Below are 21,670 nucleotides of genomic sequence, written 5' to 3' on the forward strand. Positions count from 1 at the left end.
GGTACATTGAGAGCATGTGCACCAAGACAAATTCCTTATGTGTCCAATCACACTTGGCCAATAAAATTCTATTCTATTCTACATCTGATAGATGATATTTGTGTCTTAACACAATGTAAGAAATCAAAAATAAAGCATGAGAAAGGGGTAAAAAGTAAAATAAAAATAGGGGAAAAATACAATCTAGCAAGTTCTAAGTACAATTATAAATTTGCTTCTATGGATATAACATACAGAAGCTCTTCTTTCTGCATGATAGTCCTCACTTAGTGATTGGTTGCTTAGCAACTGTTTGAAGTTGCAATGGACCTCTCTATAAGAAAGAAATCAATCTTTCTTATTTTATAAAGTTGTCTCCAAAATTGTTGAAAAATCCTGAAAGAAAGTCTAACTCAAATTGTCAAGGACCTTTTCTACATCTAAGAAAATAAATGCAGTTTGTTTTCCATTATGGTGCTTCAAATATTCCAATGTGTCCAAAATATTTCTAACATTGCCATTTACTTTTTCCACTAGGTAAAACCCCACATTGATCTTCATAAATAACTTCTTGCTAAAATGGTGATGAACAATTAGAATTGACTATTCAATACTAGCAATAGCAATAACATTTAGATTTATATACTGCTTCATCATGCTTTAGAGCCCTCAGTCAGCATATTGCCCCTGACAATCTAACTCCTCATTTTATCTATCTTGGAGGGATGGCAGGTTGAGTCAACTTGAGCCATTCAGATTCGAACTTATTTATTTTTTGATTTGATTTGATTGCCGCCCTTCTCCACAGACTCAGGGCGGCTCACAGCATACAATTAAACAATTCATGACAAATCTAATAAATTTAAAAAACATTTAAGAAACCCATTATTAAACCAGACATACACATAGTACATAAATAGTATAGGCCCGGGGGAGAGGGGGTGAGCAGTGAGTTAGCTTGCAGTACGTCATTCTAACCATGCCACCATGGTTATGCAATAATGATATCAATCTAAAGCAAAACAACAACAACAACAACAACAACAACAACAACAACAACAACAATAATAAACCTTGTGTGACAGTCCCAGTTTCAAAAAAACATAATCGTAATTCCCTTGGTCTCTGAAGTGTCCTTGATTCTTCCAGCAGTGTTTTTAATGAATTAAATGTCATCACTACAGATAAGAAAAATAATGTTATCAATACCATCTAGATTTTAGGTAACTCTCTTTTTCTTTTGATTCTTGCTTGTTTTATATTTTCTGTTAGATGCAGATCTCCACATTGGAAAATTAATGTGGGGTGACAGTGGATTGTATTATTGCATCGTTATCACAGCTGATGATGTAGAAGGCAAGAATGAGGAATCAGTGGAGCTACTTGTTCTGGGTGAGTTTTCTTCTCTACTTATATCTTATATAAATGCATTTGTATTCAATAAATATTAAGAAGAACAGTTCTTGTAAATTTGTATGAGTCTCATTCATAGGTTCTGCACTTTGCATTATTTTTTGTTCTAGAATAAGACTGATGTAAGATGAGGCCAGTAATACAGTCACGTTGCACTTATTTAACACTATTTTAGTGTAATAACTGGCACATGAAGGTAAATTAAGAAAATAAATAAACACTAGATGATCACATTAGAAGAATGCCAGAGGAAATGTATATTTTAATGTACAGATACAAAATTTAAAATATAGCTAATTTTGTATGGCCTTCAAAATGCTTGAATCATTGTTTTAAAAGATAATAGTAACTATTCCAACATATAAGCAGTTGTGCAAGAAAAAAATGTTCCAATCAAGAGAAAATAACTACATCTGAAAATTTGGAGACATCAGAAAGTGATACTGTGCGAAATTTGTATATCTAAGTGTGATGGTGCTTGATTTGTTCCTGAATGCAGATTGGTAGATTTTACAGCCAGCTTCTGGTTCTTCCCATTACTAATCAGTCACTGAATACAGTGTTCCCTCGATTTTTGCGGGGTATGCGTTCTGAGACTGGCCACGAAAGTCGAATTTCCGCGAAGTAGAGATGCGGAAGTAAATACACTATTTTTGGCTATGAACAGTATCACAAGCCTTCCCTTAGCACTTTAAACCCCTAAATTGCAATTTCCCATTCCCTTAGTAACCATTTAGATTATTACTCACCCTGTTTATTTATTAAAAAAAATATTTATTAAAGGCAAACAAAAGTTTGGCAATGACATATGACATCATCGGGCGGGAAAAACCGTGGTATGGGAAAAAAACCCATGAAGTATTTTTTAATTAATATTTTGGAAAAACCATGGTATAGACTTTTCGTGAAGTTTGAACCCGCGAAAATCGAGGGAACACTGTACATCAGTTTAAACAAATTCTTTGAGACATGGTAAATAGCGCAACAAACAGGTTTTTATTATATAAAATTTAACAAGCTTATTTTGTTATTTTGTACCTCGACACTCATTACTGATCTTTGATATATTATCCTATGTTTATATCTTATTCCTAAACACCTTATAACATTTCTACTGTCTTTTATTGCTTGAGATTAAGTCAAAATCTCTAGCCACCTTTTAACCACTTTCATATTGGCTTCTTTTGCTGTCAGCTGTTGTTCTAAGCCTGCTGCTGAAGGGTTGACTTGGCAGTTTCTCAGTCTATGTTGGCAGCAAGAAAAAGAAGGTACTTTACCCGCAGCCAGCTGGCTGAAGCTTTTAAGCATTTCTGCTGGAGCAGTGAAGCTTCTGGGCTGGGCTTCTCCTTTCAATTTGTCCAAGCTTCCTCCTCCTCGATCATCAGTTGCCTGTTGAAGCTGAAGGCTCCACTCCCTCAGCTAAAAATTCATTCCTTCTCTTCCCACACAAAATAAATCTTTTTCCAAATGCAGTTATACAGCCACACTCTGGAGCTTGCAGCTTTTTCTTTTATAATTGGAGTCCAAGTGTGGTGCAATGCTCTTCAGGTTATGCTGGTCACAGCAAGGCGTTCCTTCCACAGAATTGAAATATGTTTTTTTCTGCTCATGGGGAAAGCCCTTTAATTTCGTGACAGAAGCAGATTTTTTCCCCCTGAATCCTTCCACTCTTTCTATAATTCATGCAAAAAATGTGTTTTTGCCCAACTTCCAAAAGCTTGTTTTTTGTTAAATACAGTGATACCTTGTCTTACAAACTTAATTTGTTCCGGGAGGAGGTTCGTAAGGTGAAAAGTTCATAACACGAAACAATGTTTCCCATAGGAAACAATGCGTGCAAGCCAAACCCCCCCCCGCAAAACCGGCGCTCTGTTGGGCACCGCCACCCGGCTGTCACCTTCTGAAACAGCCGGGCACTCCCAAATGCCGAACCCGAAAAGTTCGGCAAAAGTTCGGGTTCGGGTTCGGGAGAACGCCGAGAAGCCCTGCTGCCAGTCTGTCACCTTCCAAAACAGCCGGGGGGCTTCTCAGTGTTCTGCCGAACGCTGAACCTGGAAGTTCAGCAAAAGTTCGGTTTCGGCATTCGGGTTTGGAAGAATGTCGAGAAGTGCTGCCGCCCGGCTGTCACCTTCGCAGAAGAGCCGTGGAGCTGTCGGCCGGTCGGAAGGCTCAAACAGAGGTGTGGAATCCCAATAGGGAATTCCAGGGGCGGAGCTTTGATGTCACAGAGATGTCCTTCCTGGCCGGTCGAAACATGGATGGCACTTCTCGGCATTCTCCCGAACCCGAATGCCGAACCCGAACTTTTGCCGAACTTTTCAGGTTTGGCGCTCAGGAGAATGCCGAGAAGCGCCCGGCTGTTACAGAAGGTGACAGCCGGATGGCGGTGCCCAGTGGAGCACCGTTTTTTGCAATTTTTTTGGCTTGCATGCATTAATCGGTTTTACATTATTTCCTATGGGAAAAACATGGAAGTCTGGAGGTGGGGTTTTGAGGACTTCCGTGTTTTTGTGATACTGCAATTTTGCTGAGGCTCCCCTCGCTGGGAAACCCCACCTCCGGATTTCCATTGCCAGTGAAGCGCACATTTTTGCGCTGCTGGGATTTTCCTGCAGCATCACAACAATGCGAAAGTCCAGAGGTGGGGTTTCCCATTTAGGGGAGCCTCAGGGGAATCCTAGCAGCGCAAAAATGGGTGCTTCAGCTGGCAAAAGCGGTGAGTTTTGGGCTTGCATGAATTAATCGCTTTTCCATTGATTCCTATGGGAAACATTGTTTCATCTTATAAAATTTTCACCTTATGAACCTCGTCCTGGAACCAATTAAGTTCGTAAGACAAGGTATCACTGTATTAAACAATAAAAACCATATATAAAACCTAGCAGTCCAATCAACATACATGCATATCATTCATACACAATTCGGCCATGACAGATGTAATACTCACAGATGTAATATTCCCCAGGCCTGCCAACAAAGTCAGGTCTTCACAGCCCTTTGGAAGGCTAGTAGGGTGGGAGCAGTACAAACATATACCATGATTGCTTGGTGAGACACAATAAAAAATACAAATAGTCATCAACTTATGACTATAATTAATTAAGCCCAAAATCTCTTTTGATAAGTGAGACAGTTGTTAAATTAATTTTACTCCATTTTACAACTTTTTTTGCAATAGATGTTAAGTTTTAAGTTAGTCACAATAGTTAAGTGAATGTGGCTTTTCCATAGATTTTGCTTATTAGATGATCACATGACCCCTGGACACTGCAATTTCCATTACTACCAGTCAATTGCCAGGCATCTGAATTTTGATAATGTGATCATCGAGATGCTGCAACAGTCATAAGTGTGACAAGTGGTAATTAGTCACTTTCTGCAGTGGTATTGTAATTTCAAATGGTCACTAAATGAATGTTGTTAGTGGAGGACTACCTATAAGTAATCATTGAGCTGCCAACAGACTATGCAACAGTTTCTGATTTAAAAAAGACTATTTTGATACATTTGGCACAAATGTGAGAAATAAACTTTATTTTGAATAAGTAATATATATCATATTTATAGAAAACTTCAATAAGATATATAAATGTGGTATCTGTTACTGGATGCTTTTGAATTAAAGCACTCCATCATAAAATGAATTACAGGTCAAATTAAAATTTGTTATATTGCAAGTTATAAAATAATATTCAGGGAAATTCTAGAACAGTAGTGATATGATTTAAATAGTTGTCCATTTAGTCATGTATAGTATACATTTGCTTTTTGGGAGTAAGCGTATAAACCTCCTATTACTATTATCCTTAAACTGCAGCTTTTTGAGCACTAAAAGAATACAATTTCATTGTGGCTAATGTCTCACCAGGAGAAACGTTATTTGAATTTGCCATATTAACTGGAGTGATGATTAATTTTTATAATTTATTACTCTGGAAGTTTCAGTTGTTTATATTGTATTTAAAAATATTATTAACTGCCTAGGATAATGAAACAACATGATTTCTGAACTGTAAGATTCATAGAAAAGTCAGTAAAATATGTAGAAAATGTATTTTTTTCTCTTATATAATCTAGCATAATATCTAGAAGATTAACAAACCCTACCTTTGCAGAATGTATGTTATTTGGTGAATTTAGGAAGATGTAATCTTTTATATCCATATTAAGAATTTAGCAATACAGTACTTCTATTGGCAGATTTTAAAAGGAATCATATAATAATCAACCATGTTCTGTATAACTATATATACATGCAGGAAATGTATTTTAAATCCTGTCAAGTTTTAAACATTCAGCATAAAATTACATGTTATACAATATAATGTGAAAATGGAAAACAGATATAATGTGAACTAGAAAACCCTTCACAAGTAGATTATTTAAGCTTTGACAGTCTAAATAAATTATTCTCATTTTATGTTATTTTGCTAAAGGCTTCCAGTAGCGTACTTTGCAGTAACCAAAACAGATGTTATCTTTGAAGTGCAGGGGATGCTGACGTTTGGGATTCAGCATATTGATATTCTGAATCATAGATTAGCAGCTGGCAGTTCAGATCTCCTTGGAGATAGCCTCTTCTCCAATACTCAATGCAGAAATGTTCTTTTGAGAAGATTACTTTCACAACAAGCTGCCTGGGGATCTCACTATGGTCAATCACATATAGCTGCAGGCCAATATGTAGAACAATTTATTATACATTCAAAAATATTTTTTTTCTTTCCTCTAAGTATCTGATCCCAAAGTTGGCGGTATTAAGGACTATTCCCTTACTGTGTTACCCAATATTAGCTTGAGAACCAAGGGAAAAAATTGTCCTTTAGAACTGTAACCTAAATTTCCCAGATCTGCAAAACGATCAACAGAAATAATTGAAAAGTTTAGATGATACTGAAGAGTTGTCTATAGGTCAACAATAAAGCATTGTTTATATTGCAGTGATCTTCGTCAGAAAGTTGTCGAAAGGAAATATTCATCATAAAAGTACGGTAATACCTCGTCTTATGAACCTAATTGGTTCCCGGGGGAGGTTTGTAAGACGAAAAGTTCGTAAGACGAAACATTGTTGCCCATAGGAAACAATGTAAGATCAATTAATCCATGCAATGAAAAAAAAAGCAACGAAAAAAACCACCGCCGCCTGGCTGTCACCTTTTGAAACAGCCGGGGGGCTTCTCAGCGTCCTCCTGAACCCGAACGCCAAACCCGAACTTCCGGGTTCGGCATTCGGGATGCCGCCGAGAAGCCCCGCCGCCCAGCTGTCACCTTTTAAAACAGCCGGGGGGCTTCTCGGTGGCCTCCCAAATGCTGAACCTGGAAGTTCGGGTTTGGCGTTCGGGTTCAGGAGGATGCTGAGAAGCCCCCCGGCTGTTTTAAAAGGTGACAGCTGGGCAGCGGGGCTTCTCAGTGGCCTCCTGAACCCGAACTTTTGCTGAACGTCCGGGTTCAGCATTCGGGAGACCGCCGAGAAGCCCCGCCACCCGGCTGTCACCTTTTAAAACAGCCGGGGGGCTTCTCGGCGGCCTCCCGAATGCCGAACCCGGAAATTCGGGTTTAGCTTTTGGGTTCAGGAGGACGCTGGGAAGCCCCCCGGCTGTTTTAAAAGGTGACAGCAGGGCGGCGGGGCTTCTCAGCGGTCTCCCGAACCCGAACTTTTGCCGAACGTCAGGGTTCGGTGTTTGGGAGGCCGCCGAGAAGCCCCTCTGCCTGGCTGTCATCTTTTGAAACAGCCGGCGGGCTTCTCGGCGGCCTCCCGAACTCCGAACCCGGAAGCTCGGGTTTGGCGTTCGGGTTCAGGAGGACGCTGAGAAGCCCCCCGGCTGTTTCAAAAAGCGACAGCTGGGCGGTGGGGTTTCTCAGCGGCAGCGGCATCGGGTTCGTAAGAAGGAAAAAGTTCGTAAGAAGAGGCAAAAAAATTCTGAACCCCGGGTTCGTATCTTGGGTTGTTCGTAAGACGAGGGGTTCGTATCATGAGGTTACCACTGTATTATCTAAAGCATGGGCGGGGGGGACCTTGATAAGCTTGAAACAATTGTGAACAATGTTTTTTGGATTGATGAAACAGAAACAGAATTATTTCACTATAATCACAAAAAGATATATTTGGATAAAAAAGGATGCAGCATTTAAAGAGGAGAACATCTTGTTAAGCAGGGGTGGCTCTATTAATGGCACCAGATGGTACAGGAAATACTTGTGTGGGTGGACAGAAGAATGGATTCCATTCATTGTCAGTACATCCTAGAAACTAATGTCCTATAATCAGTGAAAAAATTAAAGCTACAAGGTTTGGAGTGACCTTCAAAGTTCGCAGATTTGGATATTATTGAGAATCTCTGGCAGGGGAAGGGAACGTTGGCTCTTCTATGATATGTGGACTTCAACTCCCAGAATTCCTGAACTAGCATGATTGGCTCAGGAATTCTGGGGCTTGAAGTCCATAAGTCATAGAAGAGCCAATGTTCCCTACCCCTAATCTATGGGAATATTTCAAACATGAAGTGTATACAACGAGAACTAAGATTATTTTTAAGGTAGAAAAGTTCTGTAAGGAAGTGGAGTGGGGGAATTAAACAACAACAGTAGTCTGCTAGCTACCCAGAGGAAACATTTGGAAACTGTTGTGGTTAGCTCTGGCCCAGCTCCTGCCCCAAGAACTGTGGATGTGGGGGAGACATCCACATGCTGCAGGCCTGTTTGGAATCTGCTGATGAAGGCTCCTCTGACCAGGAAGACATGAGTGACAGGGAGGAGGAGAGTGTGGCAGACAGCTCAGAAGGAGATCAATTATCTAGCTCCTCCTTGGATTCAGAACAAGAGTTAATGATACAGCCACGCATGCAGAGAGTGATGCATAGGCAACAACAACTGAGAGATTATTATCAAAGAAAATGAGGCCACCTGTGGTTGGGTGGAGCTGTGGTAATTAGTGAGGCTGTTATAAATAGCAGCCTGTGGGTTTGGCCATTGTGGACGATTATCTGATCGTTATGTTTCATGCCTGCTTTGCTGACTTTGATCTTTGTGTGCTGATTTTTCCCCGCTTTGAAACTAAACCACAGCAAAGTGTGTTTCATTTTGTGAAAGAATAAGGACTGTGAATTGTCTCACTGCTGCAAGCTAAGTCTCACAAAACTGATAAGAGACTTGTACAAATTACCAATTTGTTTGGAGACAAGTGCTCTTTGCTATACAAAAAGAGTGATTCGTTAATTTGCATTTTTCTGAATTTTGTTTTGAAAATTGTTTTGAATTTTCAAACGTGTGTGTGTTTGAAATTGTATCTGGGCATTTTTGGGAGAATTCTACCAGAGAGCTCGACAGAACATGCAGTATATAATATGTTGCAATAGTTTACATTTGTGGTGACAAGGATATGAGTAATTTACATGCTTTCCAATCTAATTAGGCGGGTAGTGTGACCTCCTAACCAGACATAGTAGTCACAAATAAAAAGAGTGTAGCAATCACCCTACATTCAAATAGCCCGACAGGACTTTCCATCATCCTATTCTCTTCCTTGTTATCAATACACTCAGGACTCTTCTTTTATTGATCTTGCTAAGCAACTAAAACAGCCACCAATCTCACAGTCTCACCTTTCAAATGGATCTACTTAGTACTACAGCAGTCTACCAAGCAGTCTACCAAGCCTTTGATTCTATTGCTAAGGTTCTACTGCACAATTGCACAATATTATATTACTATGTTTTCAAATATACTGTTATATTTGAGTCATAAACTCATAAGCATATTATAACATTTCTACATATATCTATGAGTTCTACTAACCTGGAACTGAATACTTATTTTTGAAGCAATTCTCTTATATCCTATGCAGCTTACTCTAACCTATAAGTAGTGCAGTTTCTTCAACCTGTGTTCAGTCTTGTCCCTGCCCCATTAAGAAGTCTTTGAAATACTACTTATTGCCCAATGATCTCCCCATCATTCCTTATTACTTGCCAACCCCAGCAATACACTGTTAACAAAGGTTAATGGTTCAATTCAAAGGCCTCAGCTACTAAAAGTTTCTATGGTAACAGCCCGCATGGCTATTTCTGTGACTGTGAAAACTTTGATATCTGGTAAATTTTGCCACAGTTTTTCCATGGATTGACAATCCCCAGAAAGAGAACTGAAGGGAAAGCAACTTTAATTCTATCTGAGGGAGCAAGGAGGAATTAATTAAATGACCGCACACTGTTAATGAATCTCCAGCAGATTGCTGGATGCCTCTCTGATTTGCAAGAAACACATTTCCTGTTCTGTGCATTTGAAAAGTTATTGGAATACTTAGGTCAGAAGAATGTTACAGCTTGGCCATACACTTGCACTGTTGGGAGTTTCCCTCTCAAAAAAATTCTTGCAAAAGTTGCACAACTATATAACTGAACAATACATCTTCCCTCAATAATGTAATTATAATAAATTTTCATCCTATGCTTAAATTCAGTCAACGTAATTGCATATTTTATTATTTATTATTATTATTATTTATTAGATTTGTATGCTGCCCCTCTCCGAAGACTCGGAGCGGCTCACAACAAGAATACAAATCCAAATCCAATTATTAAAACATTGGGAAAACAGTGAAAAACCCTTGATTTAAAAACACTAATACAACCAAAACAAACACGGGGAATCAATTTCCCCATGCCTGGCAGCAAAGGTGGGTTTTTAGGAGTTTACAAAAGGCAAGGAGGGTGGGGGTAGTCCTAATCTCCGTGGGGAGTTGATTCCAGAGGGTCAGGGCTGCCACAAAGAAGTCTCTTCCCCCGGGTCCCACCACACGGCATTATTTTGTCGACGGGATCCGGAGAAGGCCAACTCTGTGGGACCTAATTGGTCGCTGGGATTCATGCGGTAGAAGGCGGTCCCGAAGGTATTCTGGTCTGATGTCATGAAGGGCTTTATAGGACATAACAAACACTTTGAATTGTGACTGGAAATTGATGGGCAACCAATGCAGACTGCGGAGTGTTGATGTGACGTGGGCATATCTGGGAAAGCCCATGATTGCGGTCGCAGCTTCATTTTGTGTCATCTGAAGTTTCCAAACACTCTTCAAAGTAGCCCCATGTAGAGAGCGTTACAGTAGTCAAACCTTGAGGTGATGAGGGCATGAGTGACTGTGAGCAGTGACTCCCGGTCCAGGTAGGGCCGCAACTGGTGCACCAAGGGAACCTTGCATGTTTTTTTTTTGTTTTTTGCACCAGGCGAACCTTCCTTGTTATTTGCTTGTTTTTTGTTTGTTTTGTCATAGTGAACACAATATATGTATGTGTGTGTGTGTGTGTATATATATATATATATATATATATATATATATATATATATATATATAATGTTTTTAGCTGAAATTTTAAAATTAAGGGAGACTAGGATGGTACCATTTCGGCCTTGTTCTGGCCTCATCAGCTAGCCACACCCTTCCTTACTGGGATTCAATCTGGCAGCTTCTGCCTTGTAAGGCAGAGAATTAACAGTTGAGCCACCAGGCCTTGATCCCTCCAGCTCTGTGAATGTGAGGGGCTATATGTTTTTTATGTCGGATCACCCTGGTATATTGAAGGAACGTCACAGCTCCTTTTTGCCTCTAGGCCCAACCCAGGACCATTTCAAGGTAGTTAATTTATTCATAGCCGACAACTATATTCTGTATGTACAGAATATAGTTGTCGGCTATGAATAAATTAACTGCCTTGAAATGGTCCTGGGTTGGGCCTAGAGGCAAAAAGGAGCTGTGGCGTTCCTTCAATATACCAGGGTGATCCGACATAAAAAACACACACACACACACACACACACACACACACACACACACACACATATATATATATATATATATATATATATATATATATTCGTAAATTTTCACGGGTATATGTATGTAGATTGTTCTGAGTTCGGGTTTTGCCCTGTGTAATATTTTGCATGTCTATGCGACATTTCGGCGAAATCACATTCACCATCATCAGGCTGAAGTTCCAATCTTTGTGTTGTTGTAAAATGGAATGTTAGCAACTGTCATTTCTTCCTAGTATATAGTGTGGGGGTGGAGATTTGTTTTGAATGTAGCAAATAGATTGGGTGATTATGTTTCAGTGATCTGATTGGTTGGTGTAATCATAATTATTAGAAGGAATGACATGGAGATTTTTATGAAGTGTTTTGTTTAAGGCTGATTTCCAAATATAAAATTCTAAAATCATAATTATTAGAAGGATTGACATGCTGATTATTATGAAGTGTTTTTTTTGTTTAAGGCTGGTTTCCAAATTTCTGGTAGGCGGGACGTGTCATCTCTTTTATTTATGCAAAGGGGTCTCCTCTCAATTTCTATAGCTTCTAGAGAAATTCTTCTATATAAATTCTCTGTTTTGTGGAGTAATTTAGATATTTCAAAAATAATGCATTAGAGCAAGCCAAATACAAACCCAAACTTTGGCTGAGATATGTTGATGATACCTTTGTAATTTGGCCACATGGTAAAGAAAAACTAGACAATTTCCTCACACATCTCAACAGCCTACACCCCAAAATACAGTTTACTATGGAAACAGAAATCAATGATCAACTTCCCTTTCTAGATGTACTGGTCTATAAAAAACCCAATGGCAGCCTAGGACATACTATCTACCAAAAGAAAACCCATACCAACCGTTATCTAAATGCACACTCACACCACCCCCCCGCACAAATCACCTCAGTGGCCAAAACTCTCATCACCAGAACCAAACGCTTAGCTGACCATGAGCACTTAAAAACTGAATTGAACAAACTCAAAGATGTATTAATTTCTAATGGATTCAAAGAGAAAACAATAACAAACCTAATCAAAAAAGAGACACCCCCCAAAAAACAAGATCAAGAACAGGACAATGGCACCACCATCCTTCCTTACATCAAAGGCACCACGGATAAAATTAGTAAAATTCTGCACAAACATAACATCAAAACTTCATTTTGCACTAACCAAAAAATATGTAATATCCTAAGGAGCCCCAAAGATAAAATCCAATTGGAATACCAAGGAATCTATGAAATCCCTTGCAAAACATGTGCAGCCACATACATTGGACAAACTAACCGAAGAGTGAGCCAACGCATAGCAGAACATGTGAATGCAGTCAAAAAAGAAGAAAAGACCTCCTCCCTTGACCAGCACATTAAAAAAACAGGGCACGAAATTGACTTTGAAAAAACTAAATTACTCCACAAAACAGAGAATTTATATAGAAGAATTTCTCTAGAAGCTATAGAAATTGAGAGGAGACCCCTTTGCATAAATAAAAGAGATGACACGTCCCGCCTACCAGAAATTTGGAAACCAGCCTTAAACAAAAAAAACACTTCATAATAATCAGCATGTCAATCCTTCTAATAATTATGATTTTAGAATTTTATATTTGGAAATCAGCCTTAAACAAAACACTTCATAAAAATCTCCATGTCATTCCTTCTAATAATTATGATTACACCAACCAATCAGATCACTGAAACATAATCACCCAATCCATTTGCTACATTCAAAACAAATCTCCACCCCCACACTATATACTAGGAAGAAATGACAGTTGCTAACATTCCATTTTACAACAACACAAAGATTGGAACTTCAGCCTGATGATGGTGAATGTGATTTCGCCGAAACGTCGCATAGACATGCAAAATATTACACAGGGCAAAACCCGAACTCAGAACAATCTACATATATATATATATATATATATATATATATATATATATATATATATATATATATATACACACACACACACACACACACACACACACACACACACACACATACATTTAACCTGTTTCATAATCTCATGCATATCTTCGTCCACCAAGGGATAAAATTCCAAGAGTTCCAGACTGTATTAATTTCCTGAGATTTCCATAGATCAGCAGTTGCTAGTTGCTTATGCCATTTGTATGAGAGTTTTGCATCCGAATACTGTCTTAAAAATGCTTCCAAATTGAAAGATATTTGTCCAGCCAGATTTTATCTCACTTTTTATCTCAGTTTTTCCAGACAATCTGATGGACTTTTTACTCACAAAGATAGAGAGAAAAACATGATACAAATCAGAAAGTCTTCATTTGCTAATCTTATATTTTAGTGTACAGTGCACAGTGCACACAGTGCTTTAGATGTCTAGAAGAAAAATATAGATTTATATTGCCAAATAACCAGAATATCAGCAACTATAAACTTAAAACATATGCCTCAAGCAAACCTCATATTTTATAGAATAGAATCCAAACACTCCAAAGTTACAATGCTAGATTTCCTATCTGATAGTACAGTGGTACCTCATGATACGAACATAATTGGTTCCAGGAGGAGGTTCGTAAGGTGAAAAGTTCGTAAGACGAAACAATGTTTTCCATAGGAATCAATGTAAAAGCAAATAATGAGTGTAAATCCTTCAGGAAAATCCCAAACTTTAGAAGGGAGGCGAATAGAGGGCAGGGAGGAGCAGCTAAAGGGGGCAGGTTGAAGAAGCAAGGCTAGGCTGAAGGGTGAGTGGGAAGGAAGATAGGCAAGGGAGGCGCCCCTCCCTTTTCTTTCTTCAAAACACACTCTTTCAGTGCCTGTGGCTGTTCTCTGCAAAGTCTTTCCTCCTCCAAGCCGCCCCTCCCTTTTCTTTCTTCAAAAGACACCCTTTGCTGTTCTCTGCAAAGTCTTTCCTCCTCCAAGCCGCCCCTCCCTTTTCTTTCTTCAAAAGACACCCTTTCAGTGCCTGCAAGCACGCTGTTCTACTTTTGTTAATGCAAAGTCTTCTCCCCTCCAAGCCGCCCCTCCCTTTTCTTTCTTCAAAAAAGGGGAAAAAAAGAAACCCTTTCATCCCAGCAGCAGCGGCTTGGGTTCCTAAGGTGAAAATAGTTCAGAAGAAGAGGCAAAAAAATCTTAAACACCGGGTTCGTATCTTGAAAAGATCGTTAGAAGAGGTGTTCGTAAGATGAGGTACCACTGTATATCTAATTTTTTTCATCATACTAAACTATTACCATGTGATTACTTTTTTAGCCTGAAGTTTTCTTGTTGAAGAGAATTGTTTGTTTTTTTGCATCTTTCCTTTGCTTTTATTCCATAGCTAACTTCTGTGTATATGTCTCCTTTCTCAATATTATACACTCCTATATTCTAAACAAAGCACTGGATAACAAATAATTTTCTTCCTGAATACTTTTATGTGTATCTTATAAATTTTTGTCTACTAATTATGAAAATAATATGTAATTTAATCTATCCAGTTCCATCTTATCTTTTTATACAATGGCAATATTCAATATTCAGTATTTGGTGGCTATGCTACAAACATGAAAGAAACATAGGAAAACATGGAAATGTTGAAGCACATCCAGTACATTAGTTATAACTGTGGAGATCTAAACAAAGAGGCTCTAATGCTTGGAATGCAACTTGGATATATGTTATTACATATGAAAATGGGACAAGAGAGTTCTTTACATTAAAAAGAAAGAATTTGGTTCCAGGACAGAAAAATGTGGTACATGAGCCAGTTATTGGTCCAACAAATTATTTTTGACTGTGCATCACAAAAAACTCAGATTGATGAAAATTTTGTGAAAGTGCAGGTTTTTATTATGTGAGACAGATGTTTTAGAGAATAACTGATGCTAAGATTAAGAAAGGTATTGCTATGCTGACCCATAAACCAGATACATCACCAGGGACAAGTGGTTCAAAGATCTGCTAGTGGGACCAAAGTAATTTGCCCGGAAAGCATTGAACGATGTCATTGAGAATTTTGAGGCTACTGCCACAATGGAGAAACGCAATCAGGCAACTGGAATCTATCAATATAACCAAAACAAGATGCATCAGACACTGAGTACAAATGAAAACCAGTAGCTAAACACTTGTAGCCCTGTTGAACTCATGCAGAGTATAGGAAACATTATACAATTGAATACATTACATACATTAAAAGTTAAATTCATATTTCTCAAAATTCCTACATCATCACCATCATTCTGAAATTATATTTGTAATCAGTTTGAATCGGTCAATTGTAATCACCTAAAGCTTTTCAGGAAGCAAAACCTATCAAAAAATTTGTTATGTAGTGAAATCAGTGCTAGTTTCTTTTGTCAGCTTTGCTCTATTTTTGTTACAACTTAATTATATGCACAGCTCGAATTTCTGCTTAAGCTATGAGAGGCAGCAGGTGCCTTTACCAAAATGACTGAAAAGCAGCTGTTATATGTACTTGTGCAAGAGGTAAAATCAGTATACAGTAGGATTGAAGAAAATGACAGCATGTGCTAGATTATTATTATCGAAAGAAGGGTACATTTTCCATTTGAATATTCAAACCTTCTGAGACAGACTTAAGGAATTGGGCCAGGAAGAAAGAATAGCAGAGGAATAGTTGCTGTGAAACATAGACATAAGATTACAGGAAGTGTTTTGTCTGCATTCATAAAAATAATCTATTTACCTAATTTCTTCAGTTTTCTATCCAATGAAGAAAGGCAATAACAAAAGGAATGAGGAGTGATATGTTATATGTTGGCTGCATAGCTAGAGGTATAACAAGCAGGAAGAGGGAGATTATGATCCCGCTATATAGAATGCTGGTGAGACCACATTTGGAATACTGTGTTCAGTTCTGGAGACCTCACCTACAAAAAGATATTGACAAAATTGAACGGGTCCAAAGACGGGCTACAAGAATGGTGGAAGGTCTTAAGCATAAAACGTATCAGGAAAGACTTAATGAACTCAATCTGTATAGTCTGGAGGACAGAAGGAAAAGGGGGGACATGATCGAAACATTTAAATATATTAAAGGGTTAAATAAGGTCCAGGAGGGAAGTGTTTTTAATAGGAAAGTGAACACAAGAACAAGGAGACACAATCTGAAGTTAGTTGGGGGAAAGATCAAAAGCAACGTGAGAAAATATTATTTTACTGAAAGAGTAGTAGATCCTTGGAACAAACTTCCAGCAGACGTGGTAGATAAATCCACAGTAACTGAATTTAAACATGCCTGGGATAAACATATATCCATCCTAAGATAAAATACAGAAAATAGTATAAGGGCAGACTAGATGGACCATGAGGTCTTTTTCTGCTGTCAGACTTCTATGTTTCTATGTTATCTTGAATAGCTTAATATGCTGTTTTTACTTATTGGATTGTTCCATATTCTATTTATTTACTACATTTGTTTTCTCTCCGTCTTTCTATAATGTTCAGATTTTGATTTTGAACTGAGTTTGGCATCTCTTCCAGACTTGGATATATTGCGTTGTACAGTTATGAAGATAAATGAAATGTAGAATAAATATTCTTCCGTGCAAAAAGGGAAACTTGATTCATCCAGGAAAAGTGTCCTTCACTTAAAACACTCCTGGAACAAGTGGGAAGTGCCACTTATTGATATGGGATATTTACTGTATATCAGCCTATTCAAATAATGTTTATACTTATCTTGATAAAGGGACTCATTATTTCTTTCTATTTTTTATTTGTTTCTTTTAAAAAATATTTCTCCTTTTCTCCCTCCTCCCCAACTTTGGACATTATGTGAAAGTCTAACTCTTTAGTAAAAATTTTAATCCTGAGAAAAATTGAAGGAAAGAGAAGAAGAGGATGACTATAATCAAGATAGATGAATTCAGTTATAGCTGCAATGAGTGCACTCTTGGAAGACCTGAAACATCAGGTTAGGGGCAGATTCAGGAGTGGGTTTCTCCCAGTTTGGACCGGATCACCTGAACCAGTAGCAACCCGCTGATGACATTCATGGGCACTGCTAACTTTTAATAAACATTTTAGCAAATTTTTTCCTTGTTTGGATCGCTTCTCCTCTGCTGCTGCTTGAAAAAGACATGCCCAACCCTGGATTAATACTGACCTTTATTTCTTTGCCTGGAGCACAGCTGATCAGTTCATCAGCTGTGCCTTGGGTTGAATCCTGCTATTGAGCATGTGCAGAAGCAAAATAGCATGAGGGGATGTGTATGAGGGGAGTGAGCACATGTATGCGCAACATCACAACGCAAATAGGTGAAACCCACCCCAGGCAGATTGTCATGGAAAAATACATCTATGGGGTTGTTGAGAGTCAACACTAATTGGATGGCACATAATAATAAAAAAAGAGTTCCGATTGAAGCTACCCAGAGTTATGAAGTTAAATGGATGACCTATAATTTAAAATTGATGACATATAATAAACAAATAAGGATAAATAGGAAAGCAAAATCCTTATTGTTCTGGATCAGTCTGGAGTCGGCTGACTGTTAATAATAATTGCTTCTAAGACGGTTAATTTTCAAACAAATAACACTTCTTTTATTTCTTCCATTTAAATCCTTGTAAATTACAGTTCCATTATGGAGAAAAATACTTTCAGTTCTTTTAGACTGGAAACAAGGTCATTTATCTTTCTAATTAGCTCTCTGACTGCTTAGAAGGATTCCCTTATCTTTGAACTTGTTTCTGTTGATTACAAAGCAATAAATCACACAATAGAAAACTCACTTATTGGAGAGCGAAGACAATAATCGACATCTTGGCTTGATTTCAATTTGTCCAATTTTGGAAGTTATGTAATTAATTAATTAATTAATTGATTAACTTACACTCTCTAAAATGCATCTCAGAACATCCTCCCTCCAATTTCTTCCATTCTTTCCTGCACCCTTCTGAACTTTGGATTTATCCATCTGCTATCTTGGACGCTTAAGCTATCCAAAGATATATCTGCCTGCATACTTTCATTTGAAGGCTGTCTGCTATCTCCTCCTCCTCACTAAAATCATCTGCATCTCCTTAATCGGGTAAATTGGCAGTTTACATTGCATCCCCATCCTCTGAGTCTAAGCATTCCAAAGACTAACAGGGAACACACACAACACTTATGTTTCATAGTATATTTATTTTATTTTTCTCATTTCTGATTTTATATACTGATAAGAGACCTAAAGTGTGACTGCAAAGAGTGTTTCTTCATTACCACAATTGTCATTCTATTCTTGATTTGAGAGAAAATAAAAACAATTTATTTGCTGTGTCTGTTACTAATCCCTGATCATTTTGATTGTTTATGTGCCACCAAATTGATATCAACTAGTGTTGGGAGAACCCAATGAAGTTCGGGTTTGGCGAACTCACCCGAACTTTACTGTGAAATTCAGGTGAGTTCGCCAAACCCAAACCCAAACCCAAACTTTTGCTTGCAGCAAGCCACTGCAGCATCCTTTTCTGTACAAATAAACAAGGAGGTGGGAATTCCCCACCTCCTTTTGCTTTTATTTTTACAGAAGAGGATGCCGCAGCAGTGCTGCAAGCAAAAGGAGGTGGGAAATCCCACAAAGGGATTCAGGGGGCGGGGCTTTGATGTCACGGAGACTCCTTCCTCCCCGTTTCGGTCGGCCAGGAAGTAGTGTCCGTGATGTCAAAGCCCTGCCCCCGGAATCCATTCGTGGGATTTCTCACTTCCTTTTGCTTGCAGCGCCGCAAGCAAAAGGAGGTGGGAAATCCCATGATGGGATTCCCCAATCTCATTCCAGGCGGCACCATTTTGCAGTGTTCTGCCGAACCCGAACCCAAACTTTACCCAAACTTTTAAAAAAGTTCGGGTTCGGCATGCCGAACACTGCAAAGTTTGGCACGGACCTGAACTTTGCAGGTTCGGTTCGCCCAACACTAATATCAACTGTTAGCAATCATATAGATTTTCTCAAGAACGGTCTATTTCATCCTAGTCCTTTCAGTGATTTACTCATTACAGCTATAATTCATCTTGACAATTGACCCTTTTGTACTTTTTCCTTTGCCTTCCACCTTTGCAAGCATCACAGGATTCTCAGAGTTTGACTTTTGCATGTGTCCAGAATATAATTTGAGCCTGGCATTCATTTCTTAAGTGATAACTCTAGATTGAATTGTTCCATGATTCATTGGTTTGTTTCGTTGGGTATCTTAGTATTTCCAGGCATCTGCTCCAATATTAATGTTCAAAAGTATAATATTATTTCTGTCCTGTTTCAAAGTCCAAACTCCTTTTTCATAAAGTGTCTCAGGGAAGCTGTGTCTTGCACAAATATTCTGATTGTTGTAGGTGTAGACATATTTAGACATATCCTGATGTTTGATTATGCCTCTGAAAGCGTTCGTTGCTGTTCTGCTATAATCTGTGATATATTTCTTGACTGCTGATTTATTTATTGTTGATAGTTAATTTTAACAGGCATAAACTATTCCCTATTTTAGTATTTTCTTTGTCAATTCTTAGTTTGGATCTGTTGTCGTTTTTTATTCTTCTTTCTATTTAATCTTAGCTCTATTTTTATCGCTAGAACGTCTATTTGATTTATATTTCCAGCTATCAGTATAGTGTCATCAGCACAGTATGGGTATTGATAGTTCTCTTCCAAATTTATAACCATTCTCATGATCTTCCAATCTGACTTCCCTGAATGAATATTTAGTATATAGTTTGGACAAATAAGAAAGAACATGCACCCTTCTCTCACTTCTGTGCCAACCTAGACTTAATCTGATTCAGCATGTTTAATTGGACTATGGCTTTCTGACCTGTGTATATGTTTTGTATGGAGACCTGAACACATTATGATATTCTGAGATGTTCTGAGTTTCCCATTTTCTTAAAAGCACTACTGGACATTGTTGACACAATTGACGCTTTTGTATAACCAGTGAAAAACATATTGATTCAGTTTGGGCATTCTTTGTCTTTTTCAATTACCCCATGTGGATCAGTCTTGGATGTTAGATAGTCTTAAGTATTATTTTATGACAATATGTGAAATTAATATAATATGTGAAATTAATATAATAATATCTTAAATTAAGGATTTATTTATGATACTTTACTATTAAGATTTTTTTCTTTGTTATTGGTGTGTAGAATGACCTTTTCCAATTAGCCGGTCACTGTGTCATTCTCCAGATTTCCTGGTATTGTTTGATACAACCTCACAGATTCTTTTTCTGTAGCTCAACATGTTGTCCTCCCTTCCATCTTTGAATTTTTTTAAAAAAAATGTTTTTCTTTGAATTTGCTCAAAACATCGCTACAAAGTACTGTACAGCAAGACAACTAGACACAAGAACAGTTTTTTCCCAAACACCATCACTCTGCTAAACAAATAATTTCCTCAACACTGTCAAACTATTTACTAAGTCTGCAATACTATTACCACTAGTTTTTTCTCATCATTCCTATCACCCATTTCCTCCCACTTATAACTGTATGACTGTAACTTGTTGCTTGTATTCTTTAGATTTTTATTAATATTGATTGTTTCTTCATTGTTTATTTGACCCCTATGAATCATTAAGTGATGTACCTCATGATTCTTGACAAATGTGTACAGTGATACCTCGTCTTACAAACGCCTCGTCATACAAACTTTTCAAGTTTTGCCTCTTCTTACAAACTATTTTCACCTTACAAACCCACCACCACCGCTGGGATGCCCCACCTCCGGACTTCCGTTGCCAGCGAAGCACCCGTTTATGCACTGCTGGGATTCCACTGAGGCTCCCCTCCATGGGAAACACCACCTCCGGACTTCCATGTTTTTGTGATGCTGCAGGGGAATCCCAGCAGGGGAATCCCAGAATCGCAAAAATGAGCACTTTGCTGGCAACAGAAGTCTGGAGGTGGGGTTTCCCATGGAGGGGAGCCTCAGGAGAATCCCAGCAGCACAAAAACAGGTGCTTCGGCTGGCAAAAGGGGTGAATTTTGGGCTTGCACGCATTAATCGCTTTTCCATTGATTCCTATGGGCAACATTGTTTCGTCTTACAAACTTTTCACCTTAAGAACCTCGTCTTGGAACCAATTAACTTTGTAAGACAAGGTATCACTGTATTTTCTTTTATGTACACTGAGAGCATATGCACCAAAAACAAATTCCTCATGTGTCCAATCACATTTGGCCAATAAAGAATTATATTCGACTCTATTTACATTTTTAGCATGTCAAATACAAACGGGAATGTCCTTCTGAATTTTAAGATCTGGAAGACTTCTCTTGTTTTTCCTGTCTCTTTCATCTTTGAAAAGAGTGTTTTTCACGTCTTTTCATATGTTGTGCTAATGATTCATTTCTTTTCTTAAAGCTCTCTGTTAAGAAAGTTCCTGGGAACTTTCTGTGTCTTGGTTTAGAATTCCCCTTTCTTCTTAGCAATTTTTATTCTTAGTTCTGACATCCAGATTGCTCTCTTCTTTTTCTTGAGTTATGGTACTCTCTTT

General features: G+C 38.2%; 1 protein-coding gene across 3 annotated transcripts in view; it reads left to right on the top strand.

Annotated features, from left to right (window-relative positions):
- The window catches only part of ILDR2 (immunoglobulin like domain containing receptor 2), a 76,583-nt gene that overhangs the window by 13,162 nt on the left and 41,751 nt on the right, over nt 1–21,670 (top strand). For all 3 annotated transcript variants that reach the window (XM_070750193.1, XM_070750191.1, XM_070750192.1), the window contains exon 3: nt 1,252–1,371. In XM_070750193.1, the coding sequence (XP_070606294.1) occupies nt 1,252–1,371 (120 nt within the window). The remainder of the gene's footprint in view (nt 1–1,251; nt 1,372–21,670) is intronic.

The sequence above is a fragment of the Erythrolamprus reginae genome, chromosome 4, assembly GCF_031021105.1.
Source record: "Erythrolamprus reginae isolate rEryReg1 chromosome 4, rEryReg1.hap1, whole genome shotgun sequence".
Lineage (NCBI taxonomy): Eukaryota > Metazoa > Chordata > Lepidosauria > Squamata > Dipsadidae > Erythrolamprus > Erythrolamprus reginae.